This window comes from Gobio gobio (genome assembly GCF_949357685.1).
Source record: "Gobio gobio genome assembly, chromosome: 10".
Taxonomy (NCBI): Eukaryota; Metazoa; Chordata; class Actinopteri; order Cypriniformes; family Gobionidae; genus Gobio; species Gobio gobio.
This window is the reverse complement of record NC_137116.1, coordinates 11469735-11489351: the sequence shown is the minus strand read 5'-3', so window position 1 is coordinate 11489351 and position 19617 is coordinate 11469735. Positions and strand designations below refer to the sequence as shown.

At 39.5% G+C, this 19617-nt stretch overlaps 1 protein-coding gene across 1 annotated transcript in view; it reads left to right on the top strand.

The window, feature by feature from the left end:
* Positions 1 to 19617, top strand: part of crb2b (crumbs cell polarity complex component 2b) — a gene marked incomplete at its 5' end in the record, with an annotated part of 48016 nt that overhangs the window by 8995 nt on the left and 19404 nt on the right. The window contains 5 exons of the mRNA XM_079826376.1: positions 6279 to 6974; positions 8692 to 8887; positions 9104 to 9243; positions 11316 to 11498; positions 11586 to 11699. Coding sequence (XP_079682502.1) covers positions 6279 to 6974; positions 8692 to 8887; positions 9104 to 9243; positions 11316 to 11498; positions 11586 to 11699 — 1329 coding nt within the window. The remainder of the gene's footprint in view (positions 1 to 6278; positions 6975 to 8691; positions 8888 to 9103; positions 9244 to 11315; positions 11499 to 11585; positions 11700 to 19617) is intronic.

The window sequence follows — 19617 nt, the reverse complement described above, 5'->3', positions numbered from 1 at the left end:
TGCAGTGGTCAGTCTCTATCAAAAGTGCTTAGGCATGTGCCGGTATCAAATTTTCATGTTGCGATTAATTGCTGAAGCTTTTATCACGGTATACGGTATTATCACGATATTGAAATAAGTTGCAAAAAAAGTGTTGTCATACTACGGTATAACAGGTTAAATCACTTTCTTATAACAAAAGAACCAAACATTTAAATACAATAAAGCAATGCACAAAAATGTATAAAGTAAACAAATATTTAAAACAGATTAAGGTGCAAAAGAATTATAAAGAACAATAGGTATGCTGAAATGTACATTTAACTATTAATACATGCTTTAGAAGTATTTTTCATTGTCAGCTTGTTAATGAAGGGACTAATGTTAAATACTGGAGCCTTGTAAAGTGTGTGATTGAACAACAGTCAGAACATATTCAAGGGCATGTAATTTAGTCCAGATTAAATATAAAATGCAAGTTTGAAAATGAATAGCCTTAAGTCTTTAAGTATTATGTATTAGGTTATGTGATTACTGGGGAAACGGCTGCATTTCTGCTGTTCTGTCAGCGCCCTCTGCTGTCGAAGAGTGAATGTGCACTTCAGCGTCTCCTCATTCCGCCATGTGCTCGGCTCATGAACAGTCTATTTACATCAGTGCTCGTTCCTCTTTGACGTGTTGTTCATTTTAAACGGTTGATGGGTAAAGTATTCTTAAAATTCATTCTAAAAATCAGAATAATTTGTAATAAATAATTATTCACGGTATTTTGAAGTGCCCACGATAACAATATTGTGCATGTTCATTATTGCGGTATATCGTATTACCGTTTACCGGCACATGTCTAAAAGTGCTCCAAGGAAGGAACAGTGGAGAACCGGCCACAGGGTCATGGGCGGCCGAGGATCATTGATGCACATGAGGAGCGAAGGCTGACCCGTGTGGTCCGATCAAACAGACGAGCTACTGGAGCTCAAACTGCTCAAGAAGTTAATGCTGGTTCTGATGGAAAGGTGTCAGAATACACAGAGCATCTCAGTTTGTTGTGTATGGGGCGGCACAGCCGCTGACCAGTCAGGTGCCCATGCTGACCCCTGTCCACCACCGAGCAATGGAAGAAGGTGGCCTGGTCTGATGAATCATGTGTTCTTTTACATCACGTGCAGTGTGATGCTTTGGGCAATGTCCTGCTGGGAAAACTTGGGTCCTCCATCCATGTGGATGTTACTTTGACACGTACCAGCTGCCTAAGCATTGCTGAGACCATGTCCAGCCTTTCATGGAAACGGTATTCTCTGGTGGCTGTGGCTCTTTCAGCAGATAATGCACAACAACCAGTTTGAGGTGTTGACTTGGCCTCCAAATTCCCCAGATCTCAATCCAATCGAGCATCTGTGGGATGAGCTGAACAAACAAGTCTGATCCACGGAGGCCCCACCTCACAACTTACAGGACTTAAAGGATCTGCTGCTAACATCTTGGTGCCAGACACCACAGCACACCTTCAGGGGTCTAGTGGAGTCCATGCCTCGACGGGTCAGGGCTGAGCAGGGCAGCAAAAGGGGGGCCAACACAATATTTGGTCATAATGTTATGCCTGATCAGTGTATATTATATATTTACAAACTATTATGTTAGATGTGATTTGACAGCACTAAAAACATGATTTTTGCAGTGTATCCGTGGGTTGAGTTTGCTGATCAGACACTGGGTTGTAGAGAATCAAATAATACTGAATGGCATGTGTTTATTAAAGGATCTATGGCGGCCCCCGTCTGGGTTTCCTCAGGACGGGGGTCCCACAGTTTTCTGCCCTGAGGGTTCATACCATCCGTCTCTGTGAGGGGGTTTGAGGACTCTTCTACCGCCCCGAGATGTTTTTCAATGGACTTTATTTTAAAGTGAAGCTTCTGAAGGCTCAGCCGGCCCCGTCTAGACTTCACAGCTCCCCTTTTATTTGAGCAACAACATATTGTTTTTATTGAAGAGGACAGAAGAATTGTGTTTCGATCAGTGTTCAAGTCTCTCTCTCTGTCTCTGTCTCTCTCTCTCTCTCTCTCTCTCTCTCTCTCTCTCTCTCTCTCTCTCTCTCTCTCTCTCTCTCTCTCTCTCTCTCTCTCTCTCTCTCTCTCTCTCTCTCTCTCTCTCTCTCTCTCTCTCTCTCTCTCAGATGATCCAGGATTAGAGACTGTAGGTCATTCGCACACTTCACCTCTTGACACAGTTTCTCTTCTCTCATCGGCTGAAAGTGTGAAGGCTTAAATGTGTGCTTCACTTCTTAATCAGTATATGTGGCTTGTTTTCCTGCTAATATATCATTAATAAAATACTGTTTGCTCATTGTTGTAGTTAAAGGGATAGTTCACCCAAAAATGAAAATTAGCCCATAATTTACTCCCCCTCAAGTCATCCTAGGTGTATATGACATTCTTCTTTCAGACGAATAAAATCTGAGTTATATTACGAAAGTCCAGGCTAATCCAAGCATTAGAATTTGATTCATAGTTGCTCTGTTTTTGAAGTCCATAAAAAGTGCATCTGTCCGTCATATAACTGCTCCACGCGGCTCTGGGGTGTTAAAAGAAGCTTCTGAAGCAAATCGATGCGTTTGTGTAAGAAACCGCCTTCCCTGTTCAATTCATGGAAAAATTGTTGAAAGTTCCCCTGCCGATCGAAAGACTAACGCGACCAGGTCCGCTCGTCATGACGTCACGAACACATCTGGAGTTTCACAACATTCAACACTTTTCCACGGAAGACGGTCGGCCGAAAGTTTACTTGATAAAGTTTTAAATATTAAAAATGCATCGTTTCGCTTCAGATGCACTTTTATGGACTTCAAAAACAGAGCAACTATGAATCCAGTTCTAATGCTTGGATTAGCCGGGACTTTTGTAATATAACTCAGATTTTATTCGTCTGAAAGAAGAATGTCATACACACATAGGATGACTTGAGGGGGAGTAAATTATTGGCTAATTAAAATTTTTGGGTGAACTATCCCTTTAATGTTTGTTAATACATTAACCGACATTAACTAATGTAGGCTATTCCATAATTCGAAAATTGACTGATTCTCAAAAAAACAGAAACAAAGAGTGGGATACACGGGTTATGCTAGTTTAGTTCTGGTTTAGTTTAGCTATTCGACCTGCATGACGTCACCGAGATAGTCGTTCTGGAGAGACCAGTTGCTGGTTATGCTAGGTTAGTAGATGAAATATATCTCGATCATAACCGTATGACGTGTAGTGATTTCTCAAGTACAGTGATTAATTCATTACCCTGAATCAGCACCTCAGCTCTGAACTGATCTCAGCTCTGTGAAGGACTGACAGGTGTGTTTAGGCGTCACGTGTGTGAGGACGGATCAGCCTCAGTGAGTGGTGGTCGGTGGAGCTGACACAATCCACTGACGGAGCATCTGGTGGAGGTTAAGTCAGAGGCGGTTACGCCGCCCACCCATCTGCTGGTGGAGGTGATAGTGAGGACGAGAGCCCCTTTATCCCACTGGAATCCCAGCCTAAATCTCCAGTGACCCGCCCGCTGTGTGTGTGTGTGTGTGTGTGTGTGTGTGTTTAGTAGTGCTGTCATACACTGCTCTTGTCCTGAATGTCGCTTCAGGCCCTCATCTGAGATCTTGGTGACATTAACACACACACACACACACACACACACACACACACACACACACACACACACACACACACACACACACACACACACACACACACACACACAGAGGAGTAAGAGTTCAGCTTCATTGGCAGACTCGTCTACAGCTACACTCATGAAGTTTTTCTTTCAGTGTTCTAGAGCTCTGTTAGGAAATCCAACATAACTGATGAAATCGAAATTATCTATCTATCTATCTATCTATCTATCTATCTATCTATCTATCTATCTATCTATCTATCTATCTATCTATCTATCTATCTATCTATCTATCTATCTATCTATCTATCTATCTATCTATCTATCTATCTATCTATCTATCTATCTATCTATCTATCTATCTATCTATCTATCTATCTATCTATCTATCTATCTATCTATCTATCTATCTATCTATCTATCTATCTATCTATCTATCTATCTATCTATCTATCTATCTATCTATCTATCTATCTATCTATCTATCTATCTACAGTTGTTCCATTCATCCATCCATCCATCCATCCATCGTTCTCTCCTTCCATCCTTCCGCCTGTCTATGTGTCTGTCTGTCTGTCCATCCGTCGTTCTCTCATTCCATCCATCTGTCAGTCTGTCGTACTGTCTGTCAGTCGTTCCATCCATCCATCGTTCTCTTTATCAATCCATCCCTCCACCTGTCTGTCATTCTCTCTATCCGTCCTTCCATCTGTCAGTCTGTTTTTCTGTCTGTCAGTCATTCCATCCATCCCTCCATCTGTCAGTCTGTCTGTCTGTCTGTCAGTCGTTCCATCCATCCCTCCATCTGTCAGTCTGTCTGTCTGTCAGTCGTTCCATCCATCCCTCCATCTGTCAGTCTGTCTGTCTGTCAGTCGTTCCATCCATCCCTCCATCTGTCAGTCTGTCATTCTGTCTGTCAGTCGTTCCATCCATCCCTCCATCTGTCAGTCTGTCATTCTGTCTGTCAGTCGTTCCATCCATCCATCATTCTCTCTATCAATCCATCCCTCCATCTGTCTGTCATTCTCTCTATCCGTCCTTCCATCTGTCAGTCTGTTTTTCTGTCTGTCAGTCGTTCCATCCATCCCTCCATCTGTCTGTCTGTCTGTCAGTCGTTCCATCCATCCATCGTTCTCTTTATCAATCCATCCCTCCATCTATCTGTCATTCTGTCTGTCAGTCGTTCCATCCATCCATCGTTCTCTCTATCAATCCATCCCTCCATCTGTCTGTCATTCTCTGTCAGTCGTTCCATCCATCCATCGTTCTCTCTATCCTGTCTGTCTGTCAGTTGTTCCATTCATCCATCTGTCTGTCCATCCATCGTTCTCTCATTCCATCTGTCAGTCTGTCGTTTTGTCTGTCAGTCGTTCCATCCATCCATCGTTCTCTCTATCCATCTGTCAGTCTGTTGTTCTGTCTGTCAGTCTTTCCATCCATCCCTCCATCTGTCTGTCAGTTGTTCCATTCATCCATCTGTCTGTTCATCTGTCGTTCTCTCATTCCATCCATCTGTCAGTCTGTCGTTCTGTCTTTCAGTTGTTCTATCCATCCATCCATCCGTCTATCTATCTATCTATCCATCCATCCATCCATCCATCCATCCATCCATCCATCCATCCATCCATCCATCCATCCATCCATCCATCCATCCATCCATCCATCCATCCATCCATCCATCCATCCATCCATCCATCCATCCGTCAGTCGTTCCATCCATCCATCCATCCATCCATCCATCCATCCATCCATCCATCCATCCATCCATCCATCCATCCATCCATCCATCCATCCATCCATCCATCCATCCATCCATCCATCCATCCATCCATCCATCCATCCATCCATCCATCCATCCATCCATCCATCCATCCATCCATCCATCCATCCATCCATCCATCCATCCATCCATCCATCCATCCATCCATCCATCCATCCATCCGTCAGTCGTTCCATCCATCCATCCATCCATCCATCCATCCATCCATCCATCCGTCAGTCGTTCCATCCATCCATCCATCCATCCGTCAGTCGTTCCATCCATCCATCCATCCATCCGTCAGTCGTTCCATCCATCCATCCATCCGTCAGTCGTTCCATCCATCCATCCATCCATCCATCCGTCAGTCGTTCCATCCATCCATCCATCCATCCATCCGTCAGTCGTTCCATCCATCCATCCATCCGTCAGTCGTTCCATCCATCCATCCATCCATCCATCCGTCAGTCGTTCCATCCATCCATCCATCCATCCATCCGTCAGTCGTTCCATCCATCCATCCATCCGTCAGTCGTTCCATCCATCCATCCATCCATCCGTCAGTCGTTCCATCCATCCATCCATCCATCCGTCAGTCGTTCCATCCATCCATCCATCCGTCAGTCGTTCCATCCATCCATCCATCCATCCGTCAGTCGTTCCATCCATCCATCCATCCGTCAGTCGTTCCATCCATCCATCCATCCATCCGTCAGTCGTTCCATCCATCATTCTCTCTATCCATCCTTCCAATTGTCAGTCTGTCAATTTGTCTGTCAGTTGCTCCGGGTGACTGTCCCTGTGGTGTGTGTGTATGTGTGTCAGCTTCGTATAGAAACATCTCCTAATGACGAGTGTTTTTTCTAATCGGGGTTTGTCCCCGCAGGTGTGTTCTGCACGGTCACGTCTGACGTGTGTCTGTCATCTCCATGCCAAAACAACAGCACCTGTGTGCCGAATGTGGGCGGCTACCAGTGTGTCTGCCGCCCCTCGCTGCCTATATATACAGGGTTCAACTGTGAGCTTTTATACGACCCGTGTGAAGATGCCGGCTGTCCCTCCGTATGCATCAGCACTCCAGGAATGGGGAACTACACCTGTCTGTGTCCCGACGGGTTTGACGGACCCAACTGCACCCAGAACATCAATGAATGTGAGAGCGGCCCCTGCACGGGGGTCAAGAGCTTCTGTGTGGATGGAGTTAACGGATATTCATGCCACTGTCCCAGCGGATACAGCGGGGACGACTGCAGGACGAGGGTGCGAGACTGCGCGGATGAGCCGTGCTACAACAACGCCACCTGCGTGTGGGCACCGGACGGGTACGAGTGCCTGTGTGCCGCGGGCTTCCGGGGGCAAAACTGTGAAGAGGACGTGGATGAGTGTCTGTCGCAGCCCTGCAGGAATGGCGCCATCTGTCAGGACGGAGTTGATGTGTATCACTGCTACTGCGTACCTGGTTTCCAGGGTTACCACTGTGACATTGACATCAACGAGTGCGCATCCCAGCCCTGTGAGAACAACGGGACGTGCATCAACGGGAAGGACCGCTACATCTGCGACTGTCTCATTGGGTTTACAGGTCAGGACTGTCAAACATACTAATCTAGATGATACTGTAATGGTACATTAATACTGTGGTTTTCAAACCTGTCCTGGGGACCCCTCGCCATTGCACATTTTGCGTGTCTCCCTCATCTAACACACCTGATTCAAATCATCAGCTTATTAGTAGAGACCGCAAGACTTGAATTGTGTGTGTCTGATGAGGGTGACATACAAAATGTGCAGTAAAAATAATAATAAATTCATCAATATATGTATGATGTTACATTATTTACCATAAAAATTTGAACAAATAAAAACATTCTTATATTTGAGTTTCTTTGGACATTCTGTCAGCCGACTTTACTGCTAATTGTTTATTTATTTATTTATAATAATTATTTTGAAATATTTTTATATTTGAGTTTCTTTAAACATTCTCTCAGCCAAATTCACTGCAAAAATGTATTTATTTATATAAATTATTTTATAATATTCTTATATTCGAGTTTCCTTCGACATTCTCTGTCAACATAATTACAAATATATATTTATTTACTTACTTATTTATTTATTTACTTATTTATTTACTTGCTTATTTATTTATTGATTTACTTATTTATTTACTTGCTTATTTACTTACTTACTTATTTATTTACTTACTTATTTATTTACTTGCTTGTTTATTTATTTACTTGCTTATTTATTTACTTACTTACTTACTTATTTATTTACTTGCTTGTTTATTTATTCATTTATTTACTTGCTTATTTTTATTTATTTATTTACTTACTTACTTATTTATTTTCTTGCTTATTTATTTATTTATTTACTATTTATCTATTTACTTGCTTATTTTTATTTATTTATTTACTTATTTATTTTCTTGCTTATTTATTTACTTATTTATTTACTACTTATTTATTTACTTGCTTATTTTTATTTATTTATTTATTTATTCATTTACTTATTTATTTACTTGCTTATTTATTTATTTATTCATTTATATTCGTGCTTATTTATTTACTGATGTTTTTATTTACTACTTATTTATTTATTTACTTACTTATTTATTTACTTATTTATTTACTTGCTTATTTATTTATTCATTTATATTCTTGCTTATTTATTTACTGATGTTTTTATTTACTACTTATTTATTTATTTACTTACTTATTTATTTACCTATTTATTTACTTATTTAATTTATTTATTTATAATAATTATTTTATAATATTCTTATATTTGAGTTCCCTTTGACATTCTCTCGGCCAGCTTAACTAAAAATATATTTTTGTATTTATTTGAAAAAAATCTTATATTTGATTTTATTTGGATGTTCTGTCAATTTATTTAAAATTTATTATTTAATATTTAGTTACTATTTTATATAATTATTATTTTATTAAAATATTATAAAGTATTATATTATATTCTATTATAAATAATTGTATTCATAGACCAATTATATTTCTCTAAAAAAAAAAAAGTTTCAAACGGCATCTAAAAAGATATTAAATAAATGGATAATAAAATAAATAATTTTGGTACTAGTATGATTATCATATTCATGATATACAACGTCCTAAAAGAATAAGAAAACATGTGTTTAGTTGGAAATAAAACACCATAGCCAACACCAGCCTGTGTGTGTGTGTGTGTTGTATTTGTGTGTGTGTTGTATTTGTGTGTGTGTTGTATTTGTGTGTGTGTTGTATTGTGTGTGTGTGTGTGTGTGTTGTATCATCCTGCAGGAGTGAACTGTGAAGTTGACATTGATGAATGTGAGGCGGATCCCTGTCAGAACGGCGCCACCTGCCACGATCACGTGGGTCTGTACACCTGTCAGTGTGTGCCGGGATACGAGGGCATTAACTGTGAGCTGGACATCGACGAGTGTGACAGTTCACCCTGCCAACATGGAGGGACGTGTGTGGATATGGTCAACAGGTGAGGGTATTCGATCAACCTGAGGTTTGCCATCTGATTGGTTGGAATGCAAATTAGCCCCCGCCTCCACTCAATCACACCGAGAAGTGTGAGAGTGAATTATACAGGCTTGTTGACGAGTCCATGTGTCAGAATGGGACCGTGTTTTATGTATGGTGTGTAATGATCTGTTTGAGAGTGTTTCCTTCACACACCAGACTGTGTTCTGCATTACAGCTATGAGTGTGACTGCAGCGGCACTGGATTTATGGGCTCTTTCTGTGAAGAAGACGTACCCGAGTGTGTGTCTGACCCCTGTCGGCATGGTGCCACCTGCCAGGAAGGAGTTAACCAGTACACCTGCCTCTGCTGGCCAGGTGACCGCTCTTTAATCTGACCTGTTCATCATAACTGTGTTTATTCATGCATTCAAAGGCTCATTTTATTGCTAATCAGTGACAGCTTTATATACAGTGTGATGGATGCAGTGCTCATGAGTGATGGTCTTTTACACCACACTGCCACCTAGAGAAACATGTAGGCCATTGCACTGAGAACCATAAGATCTAAAGCAGGGGTGTCCAATCCTGCTCCTGGAGGGCCACTGTCCTGCAGAGTTTAGCTCCAACCCCAATTAAACACACCTGTACGAGCTAATCAAGGTCTTATTAGACACACTAGAAACTTCCAGACAGGTGTTGAGGCAAGTTGGAACTAAACTCTGCAGGACAGTGGCCCTCCAGGACCGACTTTGGACACCCCTGATCTAAATGGACATTGTGAATAAATACTATATGTGGTCTTCTGCTGCTGTAGCTCATCTGCTTCAAGGTACGGCATGTTAAAATTACATTGTTGACAGAAACAAAGGTGTCACATTTTATTATTCCATAAAAAAACAAAACATTTGTAAACATTATAAACTTGTGTTTGAGCGGCCACACTACACTTTTCGTTCCATCGACTTCCACTCATACGCATGCGTCACACAAACGTGGGTTTGGTGAACACTGACCTGCGAATTTGCATCATGTGAAGACGTGTGACCAGAGGAAGAGCGATATATCACGCCGTGACCTCTTGGCTGAATTAAAAGAACAGTATTATTGCGGTCAAGACAAGTAGATTGTATATTTTACTATTTGTTATATGTTAAATTCATACTTCTGAAGATGAAAACGCAGAGTGTGACGTCATCACGACCGTACTTCCCTTTCCTTCATCATTTTTGATCAGCTGGAAGTATGAAGCAGGGTTATTATCTTTAACTAAAACTATTAAACACATTTCTGTTCAGTGAAATCAAGCTGAAACAAAATAAAATATAAATATTAGTTGGAAAACTTAAACTAAACAAATAAAAATGTTGCCTTGGCAATAAACTGAAATAAGTTTAAGTTGAAGCAACTGGAAATAAAAACTGAACTAAAACTGTAATAAGAATAAATTCGGCCTAAATAGCAATATTTCACAAAAACTAATAAAATGACAAAAGCACATAAGGAAATACAAAAAATTTTAATTAAAATTTAGCATGAAATCTAAAAATTATTGCTGTCAAATCATTAATTGCGATTATTTGCGATAAGATAAAAGTGTGTGTGTGTGTGTGTAAATGGATATATGTGTTTATATTTATAATATTTTATGTTTGATGCGGTTTATCATGATTAATTGAGTTGACAGCACTACAAAAATTTCAAAATAATAGCTTAATAAAATTTTTTTATATAAACTATAACAATTATATATATATAATTGTAATTATAGTTTTTATTTATATATACATTTTTTAATTAAGCTTTTATTTTGATATATATACACCGATCAGGCATAACATTATGACCGGTGAAGTGAATAACACTGATGATCTCTTCATCACGGCTCCTGTTAGTGTGTGGGATATATTAGGCAGCAAGTGAACATTTTGTCCTCAAAGTGGATGTGTTAGAAGCAGGAAAAATGGACAAGCGTAAGGATTTGAGCGAGTTTGACAAGGGCCAAATTGTGATGGCTAGACGACAAAACTGCAGCTCTTGTGGGGTGTTCCCGGTCTGCAGTGGTCAGTCTCTATCAAAAGTGCTCCAAGGAAGGAACAGTGGAGAACCGGCCACAGGGTCATGGGCGGCCAAGGCTCATTGATGCACGTGTGGAGTGAAGGCTGGCCCGTGTGATCCGATCAAACAGACGAGCTACTGGAGCTCAAACTGCTCAAGAAGTTAATGCTGGTTCTGATAGAAAGGTGTCAGAATACACAGAGCATCTCAGTTTGTTGTGTATGGGGCGGCACAGCCATTTTCCACCGCCGAAAGCACCAACTTTTGTGTTGATATCGATTTGACAGCATTTGACAATAAAAGCTAATTGAAAATATTTAATAACTAAAATAACAGTGGTATGAAGTCATTTCTCCTCGAGTTTACACAGTTTCTTCTGTTCTTTATCTCAGGCTATGAAGGCGAGAACTGTGAGCTTGACGTGGACGAGTGCGACGCGCGGCCGTGTGAAAATGGCGGCGAATGTTTCCAGCGGTCCGACTCCAGCCACTACAGAGTTCTGCCTGAACTGGACCGGGACTTCAGCTACGAGAGCGCGGCTGGACACCTGTGCCACTGCCTCGCTGGATTCACAGGTGACAAACACTGCTGACCGCGGCTCACAGAGCAGCACAGAGCCACACCGTAGAGCTGAGAGTAATCAGAGCTTCTCTGTCTTTCAGGTGTAAATTGTTCAGTGAACGTGAACGAATGCGAGTCCGCACCGTGTGAAAACGGAGGCAGCTGTGAAGATCTCATCAATGCATTTCGCTGCTCGTGTCCGCCAGGGTTCACAGGTGTGTAAGTGTGCTCCATATAACCCCTGTTGTTTTCTTCAAAAACTTTTAAATACTTCAAATATATTCAACTGCTAAATGCACAGCATATGTGCAGAAAATAGGCGTTGCAAAACTCAAAATAATGCACCTATACACACAACTCACTGCAGTTTCCAGCTGAAATGAACACTAGTGCCATTAAAACATCAATAATTTGTTTTTCATTTTGCACAAGGGCGTGCAGATTATCGATTAACAAAGACTTATTGTTAACCCCATATGACCTCAAAACACTTTTACCATAGTGCATGATTTGCAAACTAGTGCATTTTGACAATTGCATCACGTAACCAGCTCCATATGTGTGGCTTTTCTGATGTAATAAATACATTTCACATATAGTTCATTAAATTATAAAAGTGAACTCATTTTTTAGGCACATTTTTCCAATGATCCTGGGTTGTAAATGCAAGACTTAACTATTTTTTTGATTGTATATGTAAGCAAATAAGTCAAATGAATGGAAAGCAAGCTCAGTCGGTAGAAACCCCCAAGGCATTGGCTAAATTCGCAAAGAAAATAGAAACTACGTGGTTTTGTGTGTTTTTTCTAAGTCATGATGTGAGTTTTATTTAGCCTGATGTCGTCATACTCAATTCTAGTCAGAATATGAGTCTGCTCCTGCTCCACTGGGCTGTGATTATGGGGTGTTTCAACCGAACCAGGAAAGAAAATGCCTCTGCACTCAATTGGATAGACCTACAACCAATCAGAGCAACGGAGTAAGTGACGCATGTTGAGTGATGCATAGTTGTCAACAGAACTCAACTGCACGCACGCTGGAAGAAGAAGAAGAAGAAGAGTGTAAACAATCTTTGCCGGTTTTGATGAAGAATTTAAGGATACACAGAGTACTTACCAACACCATCATCATTTTTGAGAGAAATAGTAAAGGTGAATGCATATATGAACAATTTCTCCATTTAGGATTACAACGAATTCAACCCAAGCGCTCTTTGGTGACGTGGATGATAACGTTACTGTTGAGCATCTGTCCATCATCGTATAAATCCCGCCCTGACAATTTAATTGGTCCGAACAGCTCTGGTTCGAGCATAGTTGCTCCACAACGGATCAAGTCCAGACCGAACTTCCCGACCTCAAATGTTGTGGGCGTGGGGTTCAATATTGAAGTCCAATACGGAAGTGACTTGAAGGGCTACTTCAGTGATTAGCATTAAGCTTTCTATCAGTAGAAACCCGGTAGTATCTTTGAATGATCGTGCCCCCCCACTTCGACTGGCCACTAGAGACAGGCTCCAAAAGGGAGCAGAATGTTATTGAGCTCATGTTAAAATGCCTAACTTTACAGCAGATGAACACATGTTTACAGTCTGGGACAAATTGTGGTTTTGGTCTATACGGCTGATTTTGCCCTTTATGACAACTGTGAGATGGGGGGGGGATTTTTGTATAACTCATTCGTTTACATTATATAAAGCATTAAAGTTCTGCAGTGAAGTTCAGTGACAGGTGGATAGCCATTTATCTGCTGTCTGTTAGTCATTGCGTCACCTCAGCTCCGCCCACGTCCCGCCTCTTTGCCCATTTTCAGTTATCCGGGAGTGACGTGTGGTGACGCGCTGCCAAGATGGCGACGACCAGCTCGTCCCTACTTTACGCTTCAAAACTGCTCTTCAGAATCCTATGTGTGACGTCACGGACACCACGCCCATATTTTTTACAGTCTATGAATGAATAGAACAAATGAAGTGGTAGCAAATATTCAAATAACATTATTTTACTCTAATAAATCTAAAATTTAGGACTAAAACTGTATAAACTCCCACACAGAGATCCTGTTTGGATCAGTCACAGACGTGCTGTAACTCAGAGACTTTAAGAAAACACATCCTGTTGTTGGGTGTGAGGTGAGGTGAGACGCTTACAGCAGAGCGGCTTAAGATAGATGATCCTGAAAGAAAAACAAACACCCACAGCTTGGGCTAATCACTGCAGGATGCCGGATTTCAGGAGTCTACATTCGTTTAGTTCATTTCCAGGGATCAGAGAAAACCGTTGTGCAACCTGTGATGGTTTTTTTCAGGATTCATTGATGAATAAAAAGTTAAAAAGAACAGCATTTATTCAAAATAGAAATCTTTTCTAACAATATAAATCTTTATTATTACTATCATGTTCTTTTATCAAAAATTCATCAAAGAATCCTGAAAATGATCACAGGTTATAAAAAAAATATGAAGCAGCTTTCCAGCATTGATAATAATTTCTGAACGATCATGTGACACTGAAGACTGGAGTAATGATCAAGGGATATAAATAATATTTTGAAGTATATTAAAATAGAAAACCATTATTTTAAATTGTAATAGTTCTCAAAATTAATCTCAAAATCTTTCAAAAAAATGTCCAAACTTTTGACCAGTACTGTATAATGTGTATATATACACCGATCAGGCATAACATTACGACCACCGTCTTGATATGGTGTTGGTCCCCCCTTTGCTGCCAAAAAAGCCCTGACCTGTCGAGGCATGGACTCCACTTGACCCCTGAAGGTGTGCTGTGGTGTCTGGCACCAAGATGTAAGCAGCAGATCCTTTAAGTCCTGTAAGTTGTGAGGTGGGGCCTCCGTGGATCAGACTTGTTTGTTCAGCTCATCCCACAGACGCTCGATTGGATTGAGATCTGGGGAATTTGGAGGCTAAGTCAACACCTCAAACTCGTTGTTGTGCTCCTCAAACCATTCCTGAAGCATTTGTGCTTTGTGGCGGCGCATTATCTGCTGAAAGAGCCACAGCCACCAGAGAATACCGTTTCCATGAAAGGCTGGACATGGTCTCAACAATGCTTAGGTAGGTGGTACGTGTCAAAGGAACATCCACATGGATGGAGGACCCAAGGTTTCCCAGCAGAACATTGCCCAAAGCATCACTGCCTCCGCTGCCACGCCTTCTTCCCATAGTGCACCTGGTGCCATGTGTTCCCCTGCTAAGCAACACACACACACGCACCCGGCCATCCACATGGTGTAAAAGATAACATGATTCATCAGACCAGGCCACCTTCTTCCATTGCTCCGTGGTCCAGTTCTGATGCTCACGTGCCACTGTTGGTGCTTTCGGTGGTGGACAGGGGTCAGCATGGGCACCTGACTGGTCAGCGGCTGTGCCGCCCCAAACACAACAAACTGAGATGCTCTGTGTATTCTGACACCTTTCTATCAGAACCAGCATTAACTTCTTGAGCAGTTTGAGCTCCAGTAGCTCGTCTGTTTGATCGGATCACACGGGCCTTCCCTCCCCACGTGCATCAATGTGCCTTGGCCGCCCATGACCCTGTGGCCGGTTCTCCACTGTTCCTTCCTTGGAGCACTTTTGATAGAGACTGACCACTGCAGACCGGGAACACCCCACAAGAGCTGCAGTTTTGTCGTCTAGCCATCACAATTTGGCCCTTGTCAAACTCGCTCAAATCCTTACGCTTGCCCATTTTTTCTGCTTCTAACACATCAACTCTGAGGACAAAATGTTCACTTGCTGCCTAATATATCCCACACACTAACAAGTGATGAAGAGATCATCAGTGTTATTCACTTCACCTGTCAGTGGTCATAATGTAATGCCTGAGTGGTGTGTGTGTGTATATATATATATATATATATATATATATATATACACACGCACTGTATATATAATTGCATAATATTAATGCATTATTATCATAAATAATACAATTGACTCTAAGCACAACTACGCAATATGCTTACAAAATCTCTGGTAATATTTGAATAAAGGGTGCAGATGTCAGTTTTCCCAGGCCTGGCATGACTTTTGGTCACTGCTGTATGTGATGGTGGGTGGGTAACACTTCAGAATAGTTCCATCATTAATGAGTAACTACACAGGAACAAATGAGTAACGCAATATTAACTCTCTTGTAACTACTATTAACTAACAAGAAACGCTGATTAATGAATTAGTAGGGTACAACGGGACTAAAGGCGCCGCTATACTTATTCTACACTTATCTATATTTATTCTCCTCTAAACCATTAAATGGCACAAAAACTTTCCAAAAAGATGCAAGTGGAAATGTGTCTGATCCATGACGTGATCACAGGCAACAGATATCTAATCTAATATTTGATGTTTTTTGAAATGCTTAGACATAGTGATTTACTGATCATATTTTACCAATTCCAAACCACATTAATCTTAATAACTAGTATTTATTTTGTATTTAATCATTTATAAGTGATATATAATTGTTCATAAATGCTGGAAATGAAAAACACTTTATATTCAGGTGTGCAGAATTATTAGGCACGCTTTCTTGTACAGATAAAAGAGCCAAAAAAGAGATTTAACTCGGACTGAAAAGTCAAAAATTATGAAATGCCCATGAGGAGGATGCAATATTAGACATTGCAGTTAAAGGGTTAGTTCACCCAAAAATGAAAATTCTGTCATTAATTACTATTAATTCCGTCAGACCTCCGTTCATCTTCAGAACACAAATGAAGATATTTTAGTTGAAAGCTGATGGCTGAGAAAGGCTTCAGATAGGCCTCCATTGGCATTCAGTACATTTACACTCCCAAGACCCATAAAAGGCACTTAAAACGTCGTTACAAAGTCCATCTCACCACAGTGGCTCTACAATAATTTTACGATGCGACGACTATTTTTTGTACGCAAAAAAAAATCAAAATAACACCTTTATCCAACTTGTTATTGTCTTCCGTGTGTGCCTCCACGACGCATGCGCGAGAATATGACGCAGATCCGGCGCTCGGACAGATGATTTGTTTACAAGCAGAGGAAGAGGCACGTATCTCAGCTGTTGAATTCTACATTGATCGTGCTTTAGGTCTCGGCGTAGTTCTCAAAATCGAGCTAAAGTGCGCATTTCATGGATTCCCGAACGCTGGCGCTACGTCATATTCTCACGCATGCGTCGTGGAGGCACACACGGAAGACAAGAACAAGTTGGATAAAGGTGTTATTTAGATTTTTTTTGCGCACAAAAAATATTGTCGTCGCATCGTAAAATTATTGTAGAGTCACTGTGGTGAGATGGACTTTGTCTTGTGAGTGTAAATGTACTGAATGCCAATGGAGGCCTATCTGAAGCCTTTCTCAGCCATCAGCTTTCAACTAAAATATCTTCATTTGTGTTCCGAATATGAACGGAGGTCTTACGGGTGTCGAACGACATGAGGGTGAGGAATTAATGACAGAATTTTCATTTTTGGGTGAACTAACCCTTTAACATGAATACAGCATAATGTATAATTAATTATAACCCACCATGACTCCAGAATCCTTCAGAAACACCGTGAAGTGCTTCAAAATCTGTTCAGATGGGAAAAGTTGTGCAGTGCGCCCCTGGCTTTGGAGGCCTGAAACCATCCCACACGGACACACTTGCATCACGATGTCTCCAGTAATGAGTTGGAAAGCAATCGCTCAGCCGGCCGGCCGTCAGACAGACAGGCATTCCTGATGTCAGCACTGACAGGAGCCAGCTGGGAAGGGAGGGGAAGCTCTGTGGATTATTATCCCGGCAGGGCAGCTCATCCCGCGCACTCACTCCTGGACGCTTGGTACCGAGAGGGCGACCGACTGTGGGTGTGCGCTCATGCAAACGGGAAAATAACAGGGAAGATAGATCGAAAGAAAGGAGCACCGAGAGAAGTAGGAAGAAATTGTGGGAAACTGTCACTTCTGTGTCAGTGTCTTGTTGAGGAGAGGGACTCCGGCCCGGGCGTTTGGCAGGATGAGAGGACTAATAGTGAAAGTCATTTGCAGTGGGCTGCTCATCCTGACAGGTAACGTGTCGGAGCCTTCTGGAAGGAGCTCTGCATTAATGCCGAATTAACCTGCCGAGAGCTCGCGCTTCTCCTGTCCTGTCCTTCCTTTGACATAAAGTGTGCGGTTCTTCTGTAATTTATGAGGAATATCATACACCAACTGCAGAATGTGTTCTGGACATTCAGGCACGCAGTTACTCATTGAAAAGCACAAATAAAGACACTTCCTGTTCACTGCAACAAGTGATTTCTGTTTTGTATTCCAGCTCAAATATGTACAGTGACAGTCTAAATTGAGCGAGATTATGCTTAAATATCAAACATGTCAAACGTTGATAGTGATCGCTGTTAGGAATGGTTGCACAACTCTCTGGCGGAGCTGCATGTGAAGATGTAGTGTGTGTTTGGTGTAGTTTGGTCTGTTATTCTTCACATCAGTAGTTAACGGTAGGCCTGAACAGATGAAATCAACTGAAGAAAGCGTTCTGACCATATGCTGGCATGCCAATCCTTTTACCAGGATTACGTTACTGAAGGCTTACAGTAAATGTAGTTACAGGTCAATTGGTCGGCTTGTATCTGTTCTGTAAGTGACTGGTTAAGATTGCAGTAGATTCATGACTTTCTGCTTAAGATTTACACTACTTTGTAACATTAAAAAGTGTTGCATACGGCTGCACAAATAACCCAAATAAAACTGGATTTGTGATATGGCTTATTGCAGTTATCAATTTAATGAAATAAAATGAGTTGCGTGTTTCAGAATGTGTTCTTCAGGCGCTCGTGATCCACCGTCCATGATTTAACATCTGAAAATGAAGACATTAATGCAGCCATGTATTGTAATTTCACAGTTGAGGTGTATGATAAAAATGATTATATTATATTTGAAATGTAATATTCATTAAATACTCTTTTTATTTTACAGTGAAATTTTACAATAGTAATATTTAATATTTTTTATTTAGTATTATTGTACAGTATATTTTATGTATTATTATCAATAATAATTACAATAAAATGCATGATCTCTATTATATTATATTTATAAATTACTTTATTTTACTGGGAAATATTACAACAGTAATATTTCTTAATTTTTTCTCATTTATTTTTTATTGTTGTATATTGTATTATTAATATTATTGTTATTATTATCAACAACAATGATAATGATAATAATAATAAAACTTATTATATTTTTGTATTATTACTTAAATACATCTTTTTTTATTTTACAGTGAAACATTAATAGTACTTAGAGTATTTGTTGTTGTTGTTGTTGTTGTTATTAACAACAATAATAATACAACTTTTATATTTTTTTATTTTATATTGCTTAAATACTCATTTTTTTCTTATAAGTTTTACTTAGTATTGTGTATTTTGTGTTATCATTATTATTATAGTATTGTTATTATTATATTAACAACAACAATACTAATAATTTATTATTTTTATTTTATAATATATTACTTAAATACTCAATTTATAATAGTAATATTATAATAGTAATAGTACTTATTTATATTATATTATCAACAACAATAATACAACTTTTGATATTATATTATATATAATAAAATATATATTTTATATTACTTAAATACTTACTTTTTTACAATAGTAATATTTCTTATTATTTCTTAATTTTTATTTAGTATTGTTTTATCATTTATGTAGTATTATTTTTATTATTAATAAGTTATTATTATTATTATTTTATAGTCAAAATATTTTCTTTTACAGTGAAACATTAATAGTACTTGGAGTATTGTTATTATTATTATCAACAACAATAATAATAAAACTTATATTTTTATTTTAAATTGCTTAAATAATTCATTTTCATTTTTTTATTTTTACTTAGTATTGTGTATTTTGTATTATTATTATAGTATTGTTGTTATTATTATATTAACAACAACATTAATAATAACTTATGTTTTTTATATTATATTACTAAAATACTCAATTTATAATAGTAATATTATAATAGTAATAGTACTTATTTATATTATTTATTTTATTATTATATTATCAACAACAATAATACAACTTATTTTCTTTTTAAATTATATTTATATATACTAAAATGTA